The sequence below is a fragment of the Melozone crissalis genome, unplaced genomic scaffold, assembly GCF_028551555.1.
Source record: "Melozone crissalis strain CALT ecotype California unplaced genomic scaffold, PUWL_Pcris_2 ptg000004l_1, whole genome shotgun sequence".
Classification (NCBI taxonomy): Eukaryota; Metazoa; Chordata; class Aves; order Passeriformes; family Passerellidae; genus Melozone; species Melozone crissalis.
The window spans coordinates 5,220,933-5,242,176 of NW_026535782.1; the positions used below are offsets into that span (position 1 = coordinate 5,220,933).

A 21,244-nucleotide genomic window follows, 5' to 3' on the forward strand; every position below is an offset into this window, starting at 1 on the left:
TTACAAATTCAACAAAAGGTATTCCTACAGTGAATAGTTCACAAAAACTTCAACTATATTTGCATCCTTCTAAAGTTTTGTGTTCTTGGAAAGCAAAAATGAGCCTAAGCCCCTAGGTACAAATTTAAGGAAGTTCGCATTTAAACGGGACACGTTGGGAGTTTTTGGGGTTTTTTTGGTTTGGGGTTGGGTTTTTTTGCCTTTTTTTTTTTAAATTTGGTTTTTTTGTTGTTTTTTTGGGGGGGGGGTTGTTTTTTGGGGTTTTTTTTCTGTTCTTTCATTAGAGCAGGAAGATTTCCTAGTAATTCCTAATTCCTGCCCAATATGCTACCAGCTTTGTAGCACATAAAAAGTGCCCCCACCAACACAAAACCTGAGCCAGATCTAAGCCACTGAAATGTGGTCTTTCTGGGAGATATTACAGGGGGATTATAAAACCCCAGACAGCAGAGCTATCTTTTGGCACATGACAGGCATTGCATTAGGCTGCCATGATGCATACATTAAACATAATAAATAGCTGCTATAGACCCAGCTCCCCGAAATACTTATTCAGGTCTCTCACATATATTTCCTTGTGGCACCTCCTCTGATTCTGAAGAGCACATTAAATGTTTAGCCACCCAAGATGTAACTATTCATCCTAGCAGCAGCCTGATTGCCTGCAACAAAAAAGCTCAGAAAAGAGTTAAACAGACAGGCATTAACAAAGAATATCATGGAACATGCTCTTATGTGTATAATTAAAAGAAATCTATTATATAATTATACCTAAAAATTTCCAAATTAATCAAAACTAATGGAGAAAATGCAACGTGTTATTATCACTGATTCTCAATTTGTCTTAAAGGTAAATATCTATATAAGATACTCATAAGTAAAACCCAAAATTAAAAGGTCTATCAAGTTCTGGCCTAGCTAATTACAAAGGCATCAATCTCTCTTTATACCAGAGCATAGTGTTCTTCATGTAAAAAAAGCACAAAGAGGATGATTCCCCTCTAATTCAAACAAATTACAACCACTCTGCATGCTAACCATAACAAACACATGTTAAATTCAGCAGAAGGCATGAGAACTGAACTGGCATGCAGCTGGAACCTCTTCCAGATCATCTGACCAGGGAATGCTTTTCCCACTGACATATCTGTGCTGTTCCCACTGACATATCTGCCCAGCAATGTGGGGAGAAGTCACTTCATGGAAGCTGTGGATGCTAAATCTCTGAGCAATGAGCCCAGCACTGTTAAAAAGGAGAGAAGAGGGGGGAAAATTGGGTAAACTGAAAATCTGGCTGCTCCCTCACATGTGGTCATCTCTTCTGCCTCACCTGCCTGCACCTGAATGCCACAGTCAGCCTTGCCCCAGTGCAGCACTGCCCCAAGAGGGATGGAAACTGCCATCCAGATGTTCTCCACAAGGAGTAAATTAGAAAAATTTTCAAGAAGAGAGCAGGGTTAAATCTTGTCCCCCTGTCCAAAGATTTCATGATGCATCACTTATATCACCAATGCATCAAGGAGCTGTGGGCTTTGCTGGCACTGATCCGCTTCCATGGTGATGACAGTCCTCACCTCCCTGAAGTGCTAAAAGCTGGCACACTCCAAGACAGAACAAGCAATTTTGGTTTGTCAACAATTTGACCATTCTGAAGATTTGAGGTACTGTGCTTACTAGCAGCTGTATGAGTTCTGCACCTCATGAAAAATCTACATGCTCTAGATAAAATACATTAATTAGGACAAAAAGGTTTATTGTTTCTTACTGTTTTTATGAAGAAAATACTTAGTAACTGCAAAAAGTGCAGGCTTTGTAAGTCTGGAATGCAAGGTCACTAGTTACAGTGCAAGTCACTCACTAGTGTTTCTTAGCACTTAGTGAAATGCAATTGAAAGAAATATTGTAATGTTATTAATTTTACAATGTGCTTTCTCAAATGGAAAATATTGCAATTAGAAGGAGGATTTGCTCTCTACTGTAATCTCACTAATTGGGCAAAAGGCACTTGGTGGGGAGTTGTTCATTGGGGTTTTGGGCCAGCTCCCAGAAGAAGAGTAGTCAGCGTGTAATGCACCACTAGCACTGCTCAAAGACAGTTTAGAGTTTAAAAACACCATTTGTACAAAGAAAACAGCCAGATGCCACAGCACTGGTGCTCTGTCAGTGATGAGTAGCATAAAGGCTCTCTAACATCTGCTACCACTTGAGGAAACAAAACTTACATCCCTTTGAGTGGAAAGGTCCACAGAGTGATCCAGGCTGAGGCTGGGGAGGGACCGGTGCTGCCAGCTCCAGCCAAACCCACACCTGTCATCTCTGCTGGTTGAGGCAAATTCTGCAAACATCACGGCTCTGCTGAAACTCCTTTGTGCTTCACAACTGCATTAACTACATGTTGAAGGAAAAGCAGGCAATAAAGAACACAGGGATCACTTCCCTGAAGGAAATAAACCTGCGTCTCTCAAATGCATTTTCTACATCTGCTCTCAGCCGTGCATTTCTGTTTGAGGTGGACAACCTGTAAATATTATTGTGTGAAGAAAAGAGATCATTTTAAAGACATGAATGTCTCTTTGTCTAGTTCAATGAGCCACAATTCTGCAGATGCCCTGTAACAGGTTTTCAAGATCAGAAGCAGAAGTACCCTTTAACTGTAAGACATTACACTGCTGCAGAAGAAAGCAAGTGAGAGATCTTCTCTGAGCCTTTTTTACCAAATACTGCAACTCAGAAAATATTTCTGCTGAAAAAGAAAACTGAAAGAGGACTCGATGTAAAGGAAAATGTGGTCAGCTTACACATTAGTAGCCACACAGCAACCACAGGCACCATTACAGAAAGCATGATTTTGTTACCTTGGAAATGTTAGTATTGTTACCAGCTGCCCTTCTCTACCTTAAAGAGTGAATTATGATTGTGCAATTTATTTTGGGAACAAACACAAGTAAAGTGGTCTGAATCAGATCAGTGCAGTGGCCGGAAATTAAATGGTCAACTTGTCAGAAGTAGAACTGTTTGATTTTTGGTTCAGTGATCAAAATGAAAAGAAAAAGAATGGAAAAGAGATCAGCTTGGGCCACCATAAAAGAAATACTGTGGGATCTGGCACAAAAAAATAAATTAAAATATCAGTTAGGTCAATATGGAAATCTTCAATGAACCCAAAAAAATTAGATAAAGACTTTTGTTCAAGCAGAAAAGTCTCATTCCATTTTCTGATTATGCATGTAACTTCTTTTTTTTCAGTCAGTTTCACAATTAAGATACTTTCCCAAAACAAAAATAAGAACTATGATTTGAAAATAACAGTAATGTATTTCAAATATTTAACTTCTCCCCATTTTCCATTAAAACTTTTACCAAATCCTATTCCAGTACATTATCAATTTTTGTCTTTGACAAAAGTCAGATGACGAATTAATTCCCTATGAACACGGAAGTTCCAACTAAATAAATTCAGAGAATCATAGAATAGTTTTGCTTGGAAGGGACCTTACATATCATCTGGTTTCAATCCCCCTGCCATGGGCATGTTCCACTAGACCAGACTGCTCAAAGCCCCATCCAACCCAGCCTTGAATGCTTCTAGGGATGGGACATCCACAACTTCCATGGGCAACCTTTTCCGGTGTTTCACCACCTTCACAGCAAAGAATTACTTAATCTAAACCTTCTAATTACTTCTAATCTAAACCTGCACTCTTTCAGTTTGAAGCCATTCCACCTTCTCTGGCCCCACATGCCCTTGTAAAAATCCCTCTCCAGCTCTCGTTGGGCACCTTTGGTCACCAGAAAGGTGCTCTAAGGTCTCCTCAGAGCCTGGGCTGAACAATCCCCTTTTTCTCAGCCTGTCTTCCCAGGAGAGGTGCTCCAACCCCCTGATCATCTCCATGGACCTCTCTGCCCTCACTGCAACAGGTCCAAGTCCTTCCTGTGTTGTGAACCCCAGATGTGGATACAGAACTCCAGGTGGGATCTTGTGAGGGTGAGCAGAGGGGCAGAATCCCCTCCCTCTCCCTGCTGACCACGCTGCTTTGGATGCAGCCCGGGGCATGTTTGGCTTTCTGGGCTGTGAGAACTCATGGCCAGCTCACATCCAGCTTCTCACCCACCAGCACCCCCAAGTCCTCCTCCTCAGGGCTGCTCCCAATGCATTCTCCACCCAGCCTGTTTGTGCTTGGAATTCCTCATGCAGGAGGAGTATCAATTTGAAAAACTATGTGACAGGGTATCAGCCACCAGTAGATGAACTATAATACTTAGAAAGCATGAAAATATTTGCCAGAAGTTTTTGATCTTTGTAATCATCTGAATGAGGTTCTGAAGACTACACTTGTTTTGGGCCAGAGTCAGAAGAATTGCTGTAAAAAAATGTTTAACACTGAACTTCAGCCAGGGATTCTTTTTTCCAAACATCTAGGAACTAATTTTTTAAGCACTTTTAAATACTGATTATTTGATTTTGACACCTGGCATCTCCACAAATTGCTGCACTGCAAGGCTGGACAACAGTTTGTTAAACCAGGATCTTTGCCTTTGCCAGTTTGGCTGTTTTGTTTCTCTCTGCAGTTCTTGCTATAATAATAATTTCATCCAATGTCCAGATGAATGTGTCTAATTCTGGAAGGAGCGTTGTTTTTTTCTAGCAATGCATTTCCCCTGTGAGATAGGAACACTGGAAGGTTATTGTGTGCTGGAAACCACAGCTTGTTTAGCCAGAAAGATAAATATTATCTATATTTCTCGTTCTTTCCTTTGCATTGTATTGTCCTGAGAGCAGTGGGAACAGTGGAAGGCAAAGGCAGAGACCTTGCCAAGCCCCGTGATGTGATGAATGACTTCTCACATCCCAAGGCCTGACGTGAAGAGAGGCCACAGAGGGTCACGCTGTTGTTTTCAGATGTTAAAAAGGCTCATCACCCTCCCATCACTTACATTTCTAGCACAGGAAGAGCTCCCCCATGCAGGATCCACACAGGAACACACAGCTCTTCCATTAAGTATTTCTCTGCCAGAACACAGGCCTCCTGCCCAGGAAAGCTGATTTTCTGCATCCTGGCTATCTCATTTATGAATCTTCTACCAGAACTGTGGAATGATATGACCACAAACTACCTCTCAGCCATAGAGAAAAATATATTCTCGGATTTCAAGCTTTCTGGGCAGAGAGTGCTGTGTCCTTTCTCTTTTCCCATTCCTTCCCTCCTCTTCACCATCACATGCACACAGACAGACAGTCAGCTTTCACTATTCCCCCATACATTCCCAAGGAGCAACTTAAATATGCCACTTGTGGATAACCAATATGAAAATCCCTTCCAATTCAAGATGGGGCAGGAGCTGCCTGCAGATGGGATGCAGCAGGATGAGGAGGGGAAAGCAGCATTTGCTTCATGCTGCCTGTGTATGCAAGGGAGCTTGCTTGATGGATTTCCCTGCATAGAGTTTTTTTTCTTTGCCAACTTTTGATTATCTAACTGCACTCTTGAAAATTACACAGGAGAGATAGAAAGAGAAAAACAGTGAGGTCCCTTATTCTGTGTGCTTTTCACCAGCTGGACCACTCAGTGTACAGCCACATGGCAGCCAGGCTCTGGAAGGGGACATGGGATGGGTGCCAGCACCCAGCCATCCATGGCAGCAAGGAATGGTGAAGGGGACAGTAGGAGACAGTAGGAGACACAGACACAGCTGGAGCCAGGGCTGGCAGGCAGACCCTTTTCCAGCCTCAGCGCTCTTGGGTCATACCTGTTTATTTACAATCTACCCTTCAAGCAGACATGGGGAGGAATAAATAACTGTCTAATCTGAGGCAATCAGAATTTTGCTAAGCACGGTGCAAGAGCTCTTAGCATTTCACCCGTCTGGGTTATAGCTCAGTTCCTCAGGCCAGTGAGCACAGTCCTGTCTCCTGTGCTCACAGGCAGTCACAAACCCATATGTGGGCAGTCACAAACCCATAGGTGTGAGTAGAAGCCATTCTGGGAAACACACAGACAGCTTCAGCCCCATCTCTGACTATTAAAATGCTCTTCTGCTGCAGAAGACCAAGGGCACTCCAGGTCCCCCTCTGCTGTACCTTGCAAAAGCAAAGAGAGAAACCAGCAACCACCCTGCATGGCTGCACACCCCAAGGCTTCTGCTCCAGGACAGACACAGCAGTAGTTTTACACCTGGCCTCACAAATGTGTCCAACACCCAGACAACCCCAACACCCAGAAGGCTGATCTTACTAATAAAGCTTCTCATCTAGCAAAGCTAAATCCATTTTTACTCTGGGCATCTCAGTCAAATACTCAGCCTTGGAGCTGCTCCCTCTGAGCAGGCAGAAAGGAGGAGGGGAGGAGGTGATGGGGGTGAAGGCATGCAGGGCCATCATCCATCTGATGCTCCCCTGATGGCACCTTCAGCAAGGAGCTGGGGACAGGCAGGCACATCACCTCCCTCCTGGCAGAGGAGCAAGGCATCCCCTCAGAGGCTTTATGGAGACTGCTGGTCCCACTGCAGGGCTGGACACACACTGGGATGTTTGTCACCCCAGAACATGGGAAACTGGGACAGACCTTGGGCATGCGCTGAAGCACTTACACAGCACACAAAATTTTCAGAAGGTCAGTGCAGAAGTTTGAAAGAAAGTGAGGAGAGGCAGGATGTAAGACAGAGTAGTGTAAGGTAAAGCTTGGACCTGAAGGGAGATGGATTCCTTGTCTGCTGTCACTCAGGGCTCCTGCAGGTTGAACTTCAATAGACACAGTCTGGAAAAGTGCCATTGATTTCCCTTCCCAAGGAGATGCTTGTGAAACTCTCACAACCAACATTAACATCAAAGTGCTAGAGAGGAGCAGGGAACAGCCACTTCTGTTTTGTTCCCAGGATGGAAAAATATGGCAAGAGGGATGTTATAAAGACTGCAACAATCTTCACTTTGGTATAAAAGCCTTTGGGAAAGTGCCTGAAATCCCTTCCTGCTCCCCAGCAACTTTCACAGTCACTCATGCCCAGTCCCCCAGGACACATCCTGCTTTCTGGACTGAGATGCTCACATAAAAGACATTGTTCACAATAGGTCATGAGCAAACACTACAAGGTAGCAGTCAGTGGTGTCCTGATTCCCTGGGAAGACCAAGGATCCCCCTCAGGTGGACAGAGAGGAGCCTTGGGGACATCTCAACCAGCAGAAACCACATCAGCACACAGCATGCCCAAAGAGAAAGCTGTGCTGACAGCGGCAGGGTGAGGATGAGGAGCCAACAACCACAGTGCAGGGAGCCCAGAGTGACGCAGGTGAGCTTGGTGAGACACAGACCAAGCCCACAGTGCCTCAGCCTGGAGCTGAGCTGAGCCCAGCTGCCCAGGAAATACTGGTGCCACAGAGGCAGCAGCCACTCCAGATGGCTGCAGGAGACAGTGGCCAGGAGCCTGTGGCTCTGTGCCTGGCACTGGGTGCCATCTCCAGCCCCAGCCAGGACCTCTCCAGATGCAGAAGGACGGAGCAATGCCTGATCCTGGGCTAGAATAAACAGGTACAAACCCTAATGCGCCCACAAACCCCAGTACTCCTCTCCATGAGGGTATACACACCTCCAGCATGGTCTTATTTAAGGCAAAGGTTTAGTGAGAGATACATTAAAACAAAACAAATTCTTCCAAAAAACCCACTTCCTTGACCCTTCTCCTTTTAGGAAAAGAGTAAAATGTGAAGCTGTGGAACACATCTGAGCACTGAAGGGACCTGGAGAAGGTCCCATGGGCATGGACCTGACAGATCTCTGTCTCCTTGGTGCCACTGTCCACTGGCAGAGCCCAGCAGCAATTGAGTGACACATGCCATGGCTTCCAGTTTCCAGGACTGACCTAAGGGAAGGAGGAATGGAGGAAGACTACCAGCCTAACAAAAAGGCATCATCCTGACAGCCTAGGAAAGTCTTTCCCCATGGAGCCTGCTAGTGAGCTCTGACAGATGTCAAAGATTGCACTTACAGGGTTTGTCCTATGTTTATCCCAGAGGTGAGTCCCAGCTGGTGGGGGAAAAAAAGGTGGGAATTACACAAACATTCCAGACACATTGCACTCTGTGCACCTTTCATGCCCAATGAAAAGGCAGGAAATGTTAAGACAAAGAAAGGAAGCATGTTAGAAAGACTGAACCTTTCATCAGAGACCATTGAAATTCTCATAACAAGGGCTGCTATGAAAGGTTGCTTATTCTCAGAGGTAAGACAGTGCCATTTCCTTCCCTCTCCATGCAGCAAACACTCATGGCAAATCTAAACCACAGCTGTGGGGCATGAGACACACAATGCAAATAGAGGTTGCCTCTGAATCCATCCCAGCTGCATCACCACAGCTATTATCAGATTGAAATCATACTTCAACTAGTCAATATGCAAATACTGTAGTATTGCACCATCATAAAAAGCTATAGAATTTCAAAAGAAGTGGTCTCCAAAATCCAGATCAAAGCAATAATAAGGAAAATTGGACATGACGCCGGCCTGACAGTCTTGCCCTGTTCTACCTAAAGAACAAACAAATTTTTGGTGGAATAATCAGTGTGGGAAATGGAGAAATGTCCTACACACCACCATGCCCAAGTACCGACTTATAAATCATTTTGGTTTGTTGGTGTCATGTCTCATTTTCCCTATTATTACCTTGATCTGGATTTTGGAGACCACTTTTGAAATTCTATAGCTTTTCATGATGGTGCAATACTACAGTATTTGCACATTGACTGGTTGAAGTATGATTTTCAATCTGATAATAGGTGTGGTGATGCAACTGGTCGCCTTTGGTCTTGAAAGTATATCTCTTTTTATATATATACACTATAATATTGTGTATATGTTATATATACACAATATTATATACATATATATAATTATATTATTATACACAACACATATATATATATATATATATATATATACACATTTATATATATACACCTATTTATACACAATTACAAATATTAATTATTTATAAGACAAATACCTGCTAGAAATTTCTGCTTAAAAGCAGTTTACATGGACAGATTTTGACAATGAATTCTACAGATAAATTATACATATTAGAAAATATCTCTGGACACAAAAATCAGCAAATATGTGCAACACTCTCACTGAAACAATATTTTTGCACCCTTTAGCCATTTAAAGGTTTCTTTAATTCCTTTAAACCAGTGCTGGGTGAATGCCATAAGAAAGGTTCACTCACAGATGCCAGCTCCCCCAGCAGCCCCAGGCTGAGGACAGTGAATTTGCTGAAGCAGAGATCATTTTTTCACGTCCCCAGCCCAGCCCAGCCCAGTCTGCCCCACACAGACCCACAATACCAACAATGTCCTGTCTGTCCCACAGTCAGATGTCACCTCACAAATGTGGGTCAGGCCAGCACGCCATGCTGGCTTTGATTTCTGTTATTTGGGGCAATCAAGGCTCCTTTGCAGGGGGGAGCAGCCCCCTGATGAGGGGAGAAAGGATTTAACTGGAGATTACATCTCCTCTGCAAATTTGCAAGAAAGGCTCATTTAGGCCTTTGTGGACCTTCTACCTCCTTTCATCAATCCCTGCCTGACTTCATCTTTGGCTGGGCCATCTGCTGGTGCTTATGATGCCCACAAATTAGTGATGACAGCCAAAACCGTTGAAATTTAACATCTTCCCTAGCAAAACACAGTCTGTAAGAGGCTGTCAACTGCAAACTTGTCTACCTTTCTCTTTTAAGGTTGGCACTGTTCATCAGTTTCTGGTCATGAGGTCCTAAAATCACAACTCTTTAAAATTTGCAAACCCACACCACATGAACCTTGGGGCCAGACAAGAGATTTAGAAATATAGACAATGCGCTTGTCAACATCAAGACCTAGAAACTCATATTGCCTCAACAGCATCCTAAGTAAGGCTCAGATCTGAGATATTCAAACAGTCCACAGTACTCATAATCAGTCTTCACTTTGCAAAGCTCACTTTATGCAAGAAAACCCTAAATACAGCAGAGCAGAGTCAGGGTGTGCTCTGGAGGCTCTGCTGGGTGAAGGCATTTTTAGCAAATGCTGACCCAAGGTGAAATTTTTACATGCTATGAAACCCTCATGCAGCTGCAAGATATTGCTAGGGATATTGCTATTCCTCCTTAGAGGAAAGGAGAGACTGGAAGATCAAGGGTCTTCCCCATTGCTAATAACTCCCTCTCCATTGCTACCTATTGCCAGACACAGGTTTTTAATGAAAGGGTCCCTAAGAGAAGATTTCTAAAATAATCCCTGGAGATAACTGGACTGTCATGAGCAAAAATTTTTCCACACTTTAATTTTAAACAGACACTGATGGAAGTCTCCATTCTTCCAGAGATCAGAGGAGGGTGTAAGTGGATGAGATGAAAGGTTTTGAGGGAATAGCCTGCAAAAGACTCAAGAAGCTGACCTGGTTCTTGGGCTGATGCTGGAAAACAGAGACACAAATTTGCTCTTCTCTTACCACGGCATTAACTTCACTTCCTGTGCATTATTCACTTCTACTGACTCACTAAAAGCTTCCTACACTTCAGCATAACTGGTACAGAAAGTATCCATGCCTGAGTTTCTGCCACTCAGTTACAACCCTGATTATACCTCAAGCAGCATCACTACATACATTCCGGTCTTTCTTTTCCTTCCCTTCCTTCATGTCAAACTCAAACATGTTTTTATTCAATAATGATCTGAACAACAAGAATTTACAATGAAAATGTCCATCAGAAATGTAAGTGATCCTAATGAAATTAGGTACTAAGTCACAATCTGTATTTCTAAAATGCAGTGGTTAGTAACAAAGGTGGAATTGGACAGACTTTAAACAACTTTTTATCAGTGCTGAAAGAGTGTACAAATACCACTTAAAATAGTTGAAAACTGTTTTTTACAATCTATCACAGCAACCATTCTAGACAATATACAGTATATCTAAGAATAGTAGCAGTCATAGATGGAAACTGATAACATTTAGGGACTGAAGGTTAATCCGTTCTTGAAAAAAAAGGAACAATGGAGAGTGAAATAGAAACTCAAGTCCCATTAAAGAAAACTATTTTAAGGGCAGAATGATGAGTTTTAGCATCAATCATGGGAAAACAGTTCAAAGTTTTTCTTAAAATATCTAAATTTGAAACCTTGGGAAAAAGGAACTGTTTGCAGTGACAGCAAAAAAAGTCTTAAGGGATAAGAACAAATACAGTATAAAGATAATCCGTTTGTATTTTCTAAACACTACAAATCTGACTGTTCATTTTGAGCTTTCTGTGATTAAGGTCAGTAAAGACTCAATGTTCAGTCAAGTTTATCCTTATTTCTTTATACAGTTCCAATGTACTTATCTGCCTGTAAATCATGGTACATGCTCTCAGCACTAAAGGTACATTGACATAGATTTAAAAAACCAACTGCAGATTGCAAATAAATCCAAACAGAGTTGTATAAAAATTTTCAAATTGTACTGGTATTGGCTTGATTTTTTTTAAAGAAATTATATTCTATTCTGCATATTATAGAGGAAAAAACCAAAAGAGGATCATCCCTATCTACCAGGAAAGCTGCAAGCAAGCCAGGCGAGCCCTGATGCTGCTCCCTGAACACGCAGCCACCCCTTGGCTGAGAGGAAGCTGAGCAGGTGCCTACATTAAACCAGTGCACACTTTGTCAGTTTGCATTTGAGCAAGCCCATAAGTGCCTTGCCAGCTCAAGGACTTAATTACATTTGAAATAAGCTAAATCAAGGAATAAAAGTCTGCCAAAAGTAATAAAATTGTTTGCTGATGTATCAAGTCAGTCCTCTTATATAAAAGAGTGTATTTATATGCAGCGTGGGTCTGGTCCTATTCAGTCAGTGATTAAATACTGTTTGCAGGAATAGGGCCAAATCTGAGTAATTTTAAATATTTGGGGAGAAGTGCTAAATCCTAATGTATCCAATTTAACTATGCAAACTAGGGAATATTATTGCCTTTGTTTTACTTATGAAATTCAGAGGCACAGGGAAATAAAATGGCAGATTTGGGGTGCCAGAGAAGCCTTTTGCAGAAGCTCTTGTGCTGCCCAGGCAAGTGACTCGTGCAGCACATGCTGCTCCTCTCCCGTGGCGCTGGGCAGCAGAGGGACAGGTGGGCACAGGGCCGAGAGCCCCTGCCACAGCTCCCCTGGCTGCACAGTGCTCTGACTCCCCCTCTGAGTGCCCAAGGAAATGTCCAAACAAATTAGCAGAAAGTCGGTGGCTGATTTTTTTAATCAGAAATTTTTCTCATCCAGCCCTTGGCATATGGTTTCATCCAATTCCCTCCTCTTTGAACTTGGTGTTCTTGGATGCTGCTGGCACCTGTTCCTGCAGAATGAAGGGGCACTGAAGCAGGGCCTCACTGGAACTTGCAAAGATTCAGAGCATTTTAATACTCTCTGAGCAGGTGAGATTTCACTGTACATATGTAAGTCTCCCTTTGTCCCGTGCTTCTGTGCAGCATATCAAAAACCTTGCTCTGTGTCCCAGCAAGACCACCTTTAAAGTCTTATTTTTAAATGATAAATTCTCAACCAGTATAGATTGGCATTTTCAGCATCATTAAACTGTATTGTTTAAGATTCCAAGTTGCTTCAAATTATTTCTTCAGATTGTATACTCTGGGATTGATTTTTCCTGTGCTATATTTAACATAGATAATTGTAATGTTTTAAAATACTCACATATTTCAAAATATCTAAGCAATTAGGTGTGCTTAGCTCAAGAATATGTCTGCTGCACTGTGCATAGTAAATAGACAGTGCTCTTGATATGGTTTGGCATGGGTAGGTTTTTATCAATGCACGGATTTGAAAAGAAATCACCATTGCAAGTTTGACATAAATTAGGAGTCAGGCTCGCACCCTGCACTGTGCACACAAGTTAGTTTTGCAAGTTCGCCTTGCGGATTTCCCTCTGTGTTCATGCTTTGAACGCGGCCGATTTCTTCACACTTGCTGAGCACGGTGGCTTTAAAGACACCCGGAATGTTTGGGCTGCACCCCGCGAACATCGCAGAGCTCGGGGCATCACCCCGCGGGTACCGGGGCAGCGCCGGCAGCGCGGCTGAGAACGGGAGCGCGCACCGGGAGCGCGGCTCTGCCGGGGCTCCAGCAGCGGCTCCGGGGCTCCAGCAGCGGCTCCAGCAGAGCTCAGGGGCTCCAGCAGCGGCTCCAGCAGAGCTCAGGGGCTCCAGCAGCTGCTCTCGAGCTCCAGCAGAGCTCAGGGGCTCCAGCAGCTGCTCTCGAGCTCCAGCAGAGCTCCGGGGCTCCAGCAGAGCTCAGGGGCTCCAGCAGAGCTCCGGGGCTCCCGGCATCGCCCCCGGAGCTCTGCTGGAGCCCCGGAGCTCTGCTGGAGCCCCGGAGCCGCTGCAGGAGCCCCGGAGCCGCTCCTTGAGCCCCGGAGCTGTGCTGGAGCCCCGGAGCTGTACTGGAGCCCCGGAGCCGCTGCAGGAGCCCCGCAGCCGCTCCTTGAGCCCGGGAGCGCGGCTGGAGCCCCGGAGATGCTCCCCGGGCGGGCCGGGCGGGGCAGAGGCAGCAGCTCCGCAAAACCTGAGAGCGGACCGGGAGAAATCCCGCGGGGTGCAGATGTGGATTTAAAGATGCCGCATTTTGCTCGGTCAGACGCAAAACAGCGACGGGAAAGCCACCCTAGGCCACCTGAAAGGTCTGGCGCGCAGCTGGGGCGCTGCTCCACAAGCTGGCGCTTCAAAATTCGAAATCCCTTGTCAAAGGGTGAGATGCAGAAGAGCATCCCGAAGAAACGAGCTCTGTCCTGCTCCTCACCATGCAGGACAGCCGGACAGCCCTGCCCGCCACAGTCCCCTATCCCTGAACCAGCAAAGGCTCAAACACGGGCTGAAGGCTTGGGGGGAAAAGGCAGCAGAGAGAAAAGGGGTGATTCGGTCATTTATGTGGTTGAAATACAATTTCAAAAACCCAGCATTTAAAATAGTGCAAAATGGAAATCCCACCTTCTTTTTTCCCTCTGCACATCTGTGGTTCAGCAGGTTGAATGCAATTTACCTAACCCGAGTGTGTATTATGGGCAGTAAGATCTAAGGTTCTAAGGAAAAAAATTATCTGGTGGAGTCTGGTGGATTTTCAGAAAGGTCAGTAGTATTTCAAAATCAAAAGTTTCCTATGAATCTGGCAAAACTGTACTGTTAAAGCTTACACATAGACAAAAACGTCAGGATGCCTTATACTGTGTGAAAATGAGTATTTGATGTGTTTGGGGTTTATGTCTTTACAGTAACAATTTCAATTAGAATTTTCACATAACTCAACTATTCAATATTTTACCTGAAACTTAAATTTTGAGCTGGAACATATCAAAGTCAGAAGTTTAATTCCATCTTTAGCCAGGGACTGTCACACAGTATCTGCTTTTGAGCAATGTGTTTGAAATAAACCTTTATTGTCGTTTTCTCTGAACTCCAATTGCCTGCTGCAGAATTAGTTGTTACTATTCTGTAGCATTGCAAACTCCAAACAGACACAAAGAGAGAAGGATTAGCGAATGTAGCCTTAAGCAGTCTCCCACCGTTATGAATTAAAAGATGTTTCCACCATGGAAGTTTTCCACACAGAGGAGTGGAGATTTTGCGCCGCACGGTGCTGGTTTCCAGGGGCACTCTGCAGCCGGGAGCAGCTTCCCACAGCAATGTACCCACCTGCGAGGCCCCACTCAGCCCGGGGCTGTGCCCCTCTGCCCGTACAGCCCCCAAACAGAGACACTACTTCGTGCACAACTCCGCCTTTTCTGTCTTGTTCACTCTCCTCCGCCTGGCCGCTTAGGAAAAGCAGGGGGTTTTTATTAATTCTGGGCACGACCTTCCATCTCCAAGCTACCTGTGAGTGCCTGACCCCCGGCTGTCGCCCCCGGCCCCTGCAAGGGAGCAACAGGCGGGCGGACTGCGCACACCGCGGTGACACACGGCGGGGACCCGGTGGCAGCGCCAGCTGCGGCACCGCGCGGCGCCCCGGGAGAGCGGGATGCGCTCGGCGCTCCGAATGCCTCCGAAAGTGGGAAAGGCACAGACCGCCAGCAACTTGCGAGGCTCTGGACGCGGCCCAGGCCCGGCGGAGGAGCGGGGACTCGGGGTTTCCTCTGCTCCGGCTGCGCCTGGCGGGAGCCGCGCCGGGGCCGGGACGGGGCGCGGGCGGCGGTGCCGGAGCGCGGGGCAGGTGAGCGCGGCCCCGCACGGACGGAAGGGGCGCTCCGCACCGGGGCTGCCCTGGGCACGGCACACGAACCCGCCCAGGGCTCCCGCTCTCCCCCACCGCCCTCCTCCCCGCGGGACGCCCCGGGACCGCCCGGGACGAGCAGCGCCGAGCGCGGCGGGCAACACCACCTACCGTGGTACTCCTGGCCAGGCACGTAGGCGGAGGGGTTGCCCGCGATGTGCAGGGCGATCAGCACCTCGCCCTGCTCGCCGTCGCCCTCGAGCTCGCCGTGGTGGGTGCAGAGGAAGAAGAAGGGCGAGAAGCGGGCGCGGGGCGCAGCCGCCCGGCCCGCCGCCAGCAGGGCACCCAGGGCGGCCAGCAGGCAGGGCCAGCCCCCGGGGACGCCCCGCCGCCGCTCCATGCTGCTGCCGCCGGCGCCGCTGGGGCATCCAGGGCACGGCGGGGCCGGCGCCGCTCCGCTCCGCACCGCGCGGGACGGGGCGGGACGGGGCGGACGGGGCGGGCGCTGCCCCCCGGCGCGGCGCTGCGCGGAGCGGAGCTCGGCCAGGGCAGGGGCGGCCCCTGCGCGCCCCAACAAGGCTGCGCCGTCCCCGCCTGCCGCTGCCGGGTGCGGGGCACGGAGCTGGGAGCGCGAGGGCTGGGAATAATTTATTTCCCCCGGTGCCGGGGCGGGAGGGAGGGGAAGGTCCCTCCCCTCCTCCTCCTCCTCCTCCTCCGCCGTCGCCGCCGCCCGCTCCTCCTGCTCCTCGCTCTGCGCGCCGGTGTGCGGTGCTGCCGCCGCGGGCACGGGGCTGCGAGCCGGGCTCTGCTGCCCGCCCTTTGTCTGCCGCGGGTCCCTGCCCCTGCCCTGCCCCTGCCCTGTCCCTGCCCTTCCGTCCACGACCCGACTTCTGCTCCTGGCTCTGATCCTGCCCTTGCCTCGGTCTCTGCCTCTGCCCCTGCCCCTGTCCCAGCCCTTACTCCCAACCCTGACACCTGAGCCCCTGATCCTGCTTCCTCCTCGTTTCCTTGTCCCTGTCTCTCAGCCTCAACACAAATGTCTCTTCTTCTGTCCCTTTATCCATCCTTTTGTCCCTCTGCTCTGTCCCCTGTCCTTTAGACCTGTCCATGTCCTTGTTCCTCTGTCTCTGCCCCTGTACACCTGCCCCATCTCCTATCTTTTTACCCTTATTCTTCTGCCCCAGTCCCTGTCCCTTTGCCTCAGCTCCAATTCCTGCCCTGCTGCCCCTGTCCACGTCCCAGCCACAGCCTCTGCTGTATCTGCACCCACTGTTGGGGGAAAGTGAGATTTTTACTGAAACCTTCTCCACTGCCATTTCAAAGTGATGCACATGGACATGCATCCCCAGAGGAGGGTCGGGCAGCTCTGGAGGGGGCCAGTGTGTGAGTCCTGGGGAGTGCAGGTCCCTGAGAGTGTGTGCCCAGGCCCTTTATCCCAGCAAGAAGGGCAAATCCAGTGGAGACCAGAGGGGAAATGAGAAACTGAACATACACTGGCAAGTCGAATGATTCATAAAACCATACATTTTTAACAAAGCAGGACTGACAGAGGCCATCAGGAGATGGGAGCAAATCCACAAGGGTTTAGAGCATCCACCATGCTGCTGCTGGATCCTGCCCCAAGGCCAGAGCCAGCCGGGGTGAGCGGCAGTGACATGCTGAAATTGGAAAGGAGAGCCTACCTGCCAGCATTGCTGAAGTGCAAAACTGGCACGGGGCAGGGGCTCCCTCCTGGACTGGTTTCAGTGCCAGAGGGAAAGGTTCCCTCCACGGAGACACAATCCACAGGGATGGCACCAGCAGCTGCCCCACGTCCATGCAGGCTGCTTCCCTCCCAGCCAGCTGATGGACACCCCGTGGGCAGGGGACATCCTTGCCATCTGCCCAGCCTGCCTCCTCTGCTGGCTCTGCACTGAGCCTCAGTTCAGCACCAGCAGCAGAACTTTGCCGTGGTTCCTGTCTTGCTGGGGTGTGCCTCACTAGGGATGGAGTGAGGTGATGGCCCAGAGGATGCTCCTGAGGATGCCCCTGAGGATGTCCCTGAGGATGTCCCCCCTCAGCTTGGATGGAGAAATGTGCTGCCTTTGCTGGAAGGACAAAAGTCACCAGTGGTGCACATGCAGGGGATGGAACTCCTGTCCCACCACTGGCTTGGGGTGTCCCTGGCCTCTGCTGTGGAAGCTGGGCCTGACAGCAGCTGGTGAGGAGTCAGTTTGGCTCTGAGGCTTCCTTTTTGGGTGGTTTATTTGTTTTTCAACTTTGGGTATTTGTTTGCTTTGGTGGATATTTTTTAACATCTGTGCCTCCTCCATTTATTTCAACGCTTGTAAAAGTGACAGACTAATAATATCATTTCCTCATGCCAAAATCTCATGCAGGCAAAAGCTGTGTGGGCTCTCTGGTGAATCCACTGCCAACAGGATGTGTTCTCCCTTGTGCACTCCTGCTTGCCTCCAGCAAGGGCTTGCCAGCGAGGCCAGGCCATGCCAGAGGGGCTTCAGCTGAGCAAACACACCCTGACTCGTGCCTGCTCTGCCCACAGCCATGGAAATTGGCATTGTGGAGGAGCCTGTGGCCTGTCTTGTAAAATAAAGAAGGGATAGGGAAAGGGGGTGATGGGGTCCCACTGCTGTGGCAGGAGGGGATGCCATCCTCCTCTAACAGGATGCTACTGTACCCGTTTCCAGCAAAGCCTTTTCATTCGTGTTTTCAAGAGCTAATTCCCTAAATAACCTTGGGACCATGGGACAGCTAACCTGCCAACAGATTTTGGGGCTCAGATTAGCACTCCCTGAGGTCACTGGGATTTGTATAGGGTCCGTGCTGGTGAATTTTACACAATTTTCTTTGTTGCCGGCTGCTTAGTATCCAGAGCAGCCAGGACTGTTAGTGCAGCCAGCACATCTCTTTCTTCTAGGAGGTGTGTGTCACTTATCAAGGGGGACAGTCAGTAAAAAAGGTGAAAATGTAACAACTCCACTTGTGCCTCTTCTTGGTAACCTCCATCCTCCATTTCTTTATGTTATGGCTTCCTCTCTCCTTTCTCCTTTGTTTCTTACACTTTCACAAGATCCCTGACCTCTTCTTCACTGGGCAGAATGGGGAAGCCCCAAAGTCATGCTCTGTTGGTGGGGAATCCAGCAGCCACCCCAGAGCACTAATATTCAAGGACACAGGGATATTCAAAGGGGCTGTCTGGGACCTCAAACCCCATTTCCTGCACCCTCCAGAAATTATGTAACAGACCTTCAGTTCAGGCAAGACACCTGCCTTCTCTGACTCTACACATATAGATGAAAAAGTGCTTCCCAAAACTCTCTCACACATTTCAGGCTCATCTTTGCTTAGGAGAGTGATGTTAGTACCAGCCTTTATCAAAAACCAGGATACTGCAGAACCCACAGACCCCATGACTTTACCATGTCCCTACAAAAGCAGGGAGACATTTGCTGAGACATTTGCAGGGAGCCAAAGCTGTGACCAAGCCCTGTGCATTGGGGGAAGGAAGAAAAAGGAGCTTCCATACTCTGCCAGTCTTTCCCTAAAGGAACATTCATTCCTAGCCCCAGCTCCAGCGCAATCTGACTGATACAAGCATGATTTACCCATAAATCACCCCAAATCCTTATTGATGTGAAAGATTTTCCTGCATCCTGGAGCACCAGCACACCTGCTCAGCCCCTGCCCTGAGCAGCCTCAGCAGGGCTGGGCATGGGGGGAGCCTCCATCAGGCTGTCCCCACGCTCTCACAGGGCCAGCCCTGTCCCAGGGGGCTCATTGCTTTGCTTCACAGCCCCTCACTGCTCTGAGTAAATACAGCACCTGATTTTTGAAGGCAAGGGGTTTATGAAACCACTTTGGCCAGAATTTTTCATGCCTCTCCCATTGACAGCAAGGCTAAGATATTACAATTAATAACATCAAAACAAGTATTTAAGAGGGTCCAAGACCAACCCTCCTGGAATAGGAATAAAATCTTGTAAAAATCCTAATTATCTTTATTTTCTCTCTTGTCTGATCCAAGATCTTTGTGTAAGTTACAACTATTCCTTGTTAAAGGCAGGGCCCACCTAATACATGCAGGATGGAGGTTACCATGAGCTTTCACCCCCCATGAAGTGTGTTTTTAAACACAGAAAACAACGAGGAATAAATTGAGATGAGAACTGAGTAAAGACTGTTGTCTGCAATGGAGAATGCAATAGGTGGAATGTAAATAATTACTTAGGAGGTACAGGCCTCTTTCAAGCATGGGTGGTGGTGGGAAATCACAGCACAGATGGACGTGGCTGCAGTCCATATTAATTTAAGGAAGTGATTATTCAGGCAGCAGAGCTGCTCACTTCATTCAGGGAGCGAGCTCACACCCCAAAAGCAGAATTGAGAAACATTAGCAGGCAAGTGGCTGCTCTATTAACATGGCCACAGCAGATAATTCTGAAAGGACATGGGCAGGTTGGGGAGCTGTTAAGTAACATGGAGCAATAAGGGGCTTTGTCCAAGCTCCTTGGGTCAAGGCTAAGGCTTTGATAGAAGAATGTAGAAAATCACTTTTGTCACTGTCACCATGTGGAGAGTCCTGATGCAAATCTTGTCCCCTGCTTTCAGCAGCTTTCTGTGACAAAAATTAAAGAAACTGCCTAGCATTCCTACATAATCAGCTGCAAATGAGAAAGAGACATGGAGCACCAAACTGCATGTATCATTTATCCATTGTGGTACAGCATGTAACATCTGAAAGCAGGACAGCAAGCTGAGGCAGTTTTGGTTTTCTCACACTATAAATTGGACTTCCCAGAGCCAGATTTTTCCCCCAAGTACTTATTTTCTATTCATCCATACAAGCACTCAGTGTTGTCTTGGTATGTCTTGACACTCAGATGTGCACACAAATTGCTGAGAGGGACCTCTCCTGCCCATGCAGCAGGTGGGCTCTCAATCCATCCATGCACATCTCCTGCAGGCTGGAAACCCTCCCTCAGTCATCCCTGGGTGTGTGGGGTTTATTCATAATCCCAGACAAGGAAAGAAATGGGGAGGATGGGTCTGACCATGCCAAAGTAAGATGGACCCTCTCTCTTGTGTCTATCAGTGAAGTTGAAGCTTCAGTGTAAGTAAAGTTTGGCTTCAGCAAAGTGGGAACCTCTGACCTGTGAATGCTGGACAGGGAAGTTAAAAGTAATTAATAGCTAACTGATCTCGCTTTTTCATCCAAAACAATGTCTTCAGTTCATGCAGCCTCCTTGTTTTCTTCTCCTCTTTCTGCAGGGATTTACAGAGAGGCCTGGCACTCTGGAGTTGCCTTGGCCATGCCAAATAAGCCTTGGGGATGAATCCCTTTTTTGTGCACAGGACTTGTCACAGTCAGATAATAAAGCAGTCTTGCCTTGCCAGTTTCATGAACTTTGCTCTTAAGCAGAGCCCAAGCCATTTCTAAACAAAGGCCTAAATGTGAAATTATAGGCAACTTCCATGCCTATGTTATTACGAGATCTTCATTTTTTCTGGGGTAGGAACAATAGCAGCTGTTTGGCTGCTCCATTTTCCAGTGGGCTGCTGCAATATGCACCATCTGTAAACTCACATCTCATGATTTCATCTGGAAATAGAGAATTTAACTTTAGACATTTCTCTCTCTCTCTCTTTTAGTGCATTTCATTCAAATGGGTTTAAACTTGTATTTCTATATTGCTTATTAACTTTATTGAGGTATGAATATAAAAGAGAATATTAAAAGGCTTTTCTTTTTCAGAAAGGCATTGCTTTAAAAACACTATTGATGCTATCAAATAGGTGAGCCTAAACCCTTACATTTATTATTGATCTTGTAGCCATTAAAAAGAATACAGGATTTAAAAATAACTCCATACTGGGGAACAAGTATTTAAAACTTCCTATTGTCTGGCTTAATAATAGCATTTAAGGGTGAATACTTTCAAAGAGTAGAAAGTTTTTTGTTCAATATCTTATATATTTTATGGAATTTCTTTAGAGATGTAAATCTAGAGATTTAACTCTCTGCTCATGATT

General features: G+C 47.0%; 1 protein-coding gene across 2 annotated transcripts in view; it reads right to left on the minus strand.

Moving 5' to 3' along the window:
• Positions 1 to 15,614, minus strand: part of RELN (reelin) — a 286,045-nt gene extending 270,431 nt beyond the window's left edge. For both annotated transcript variants that reach the window (XM_054280910.1, XM_054280902.1), the window contains exon 1: positions 15,386 to 15,614. In XM_054280910.1, the coding sequence (XP_054136885.1) occupies positions 15,386 to 15,614 (229 nt within the window). The remainder of the gene's footprint in view (positions 1 to 15,385) is intronic.
• Positions 15,615 to 21,244: the final 5,630 nt, after the last annotated feature.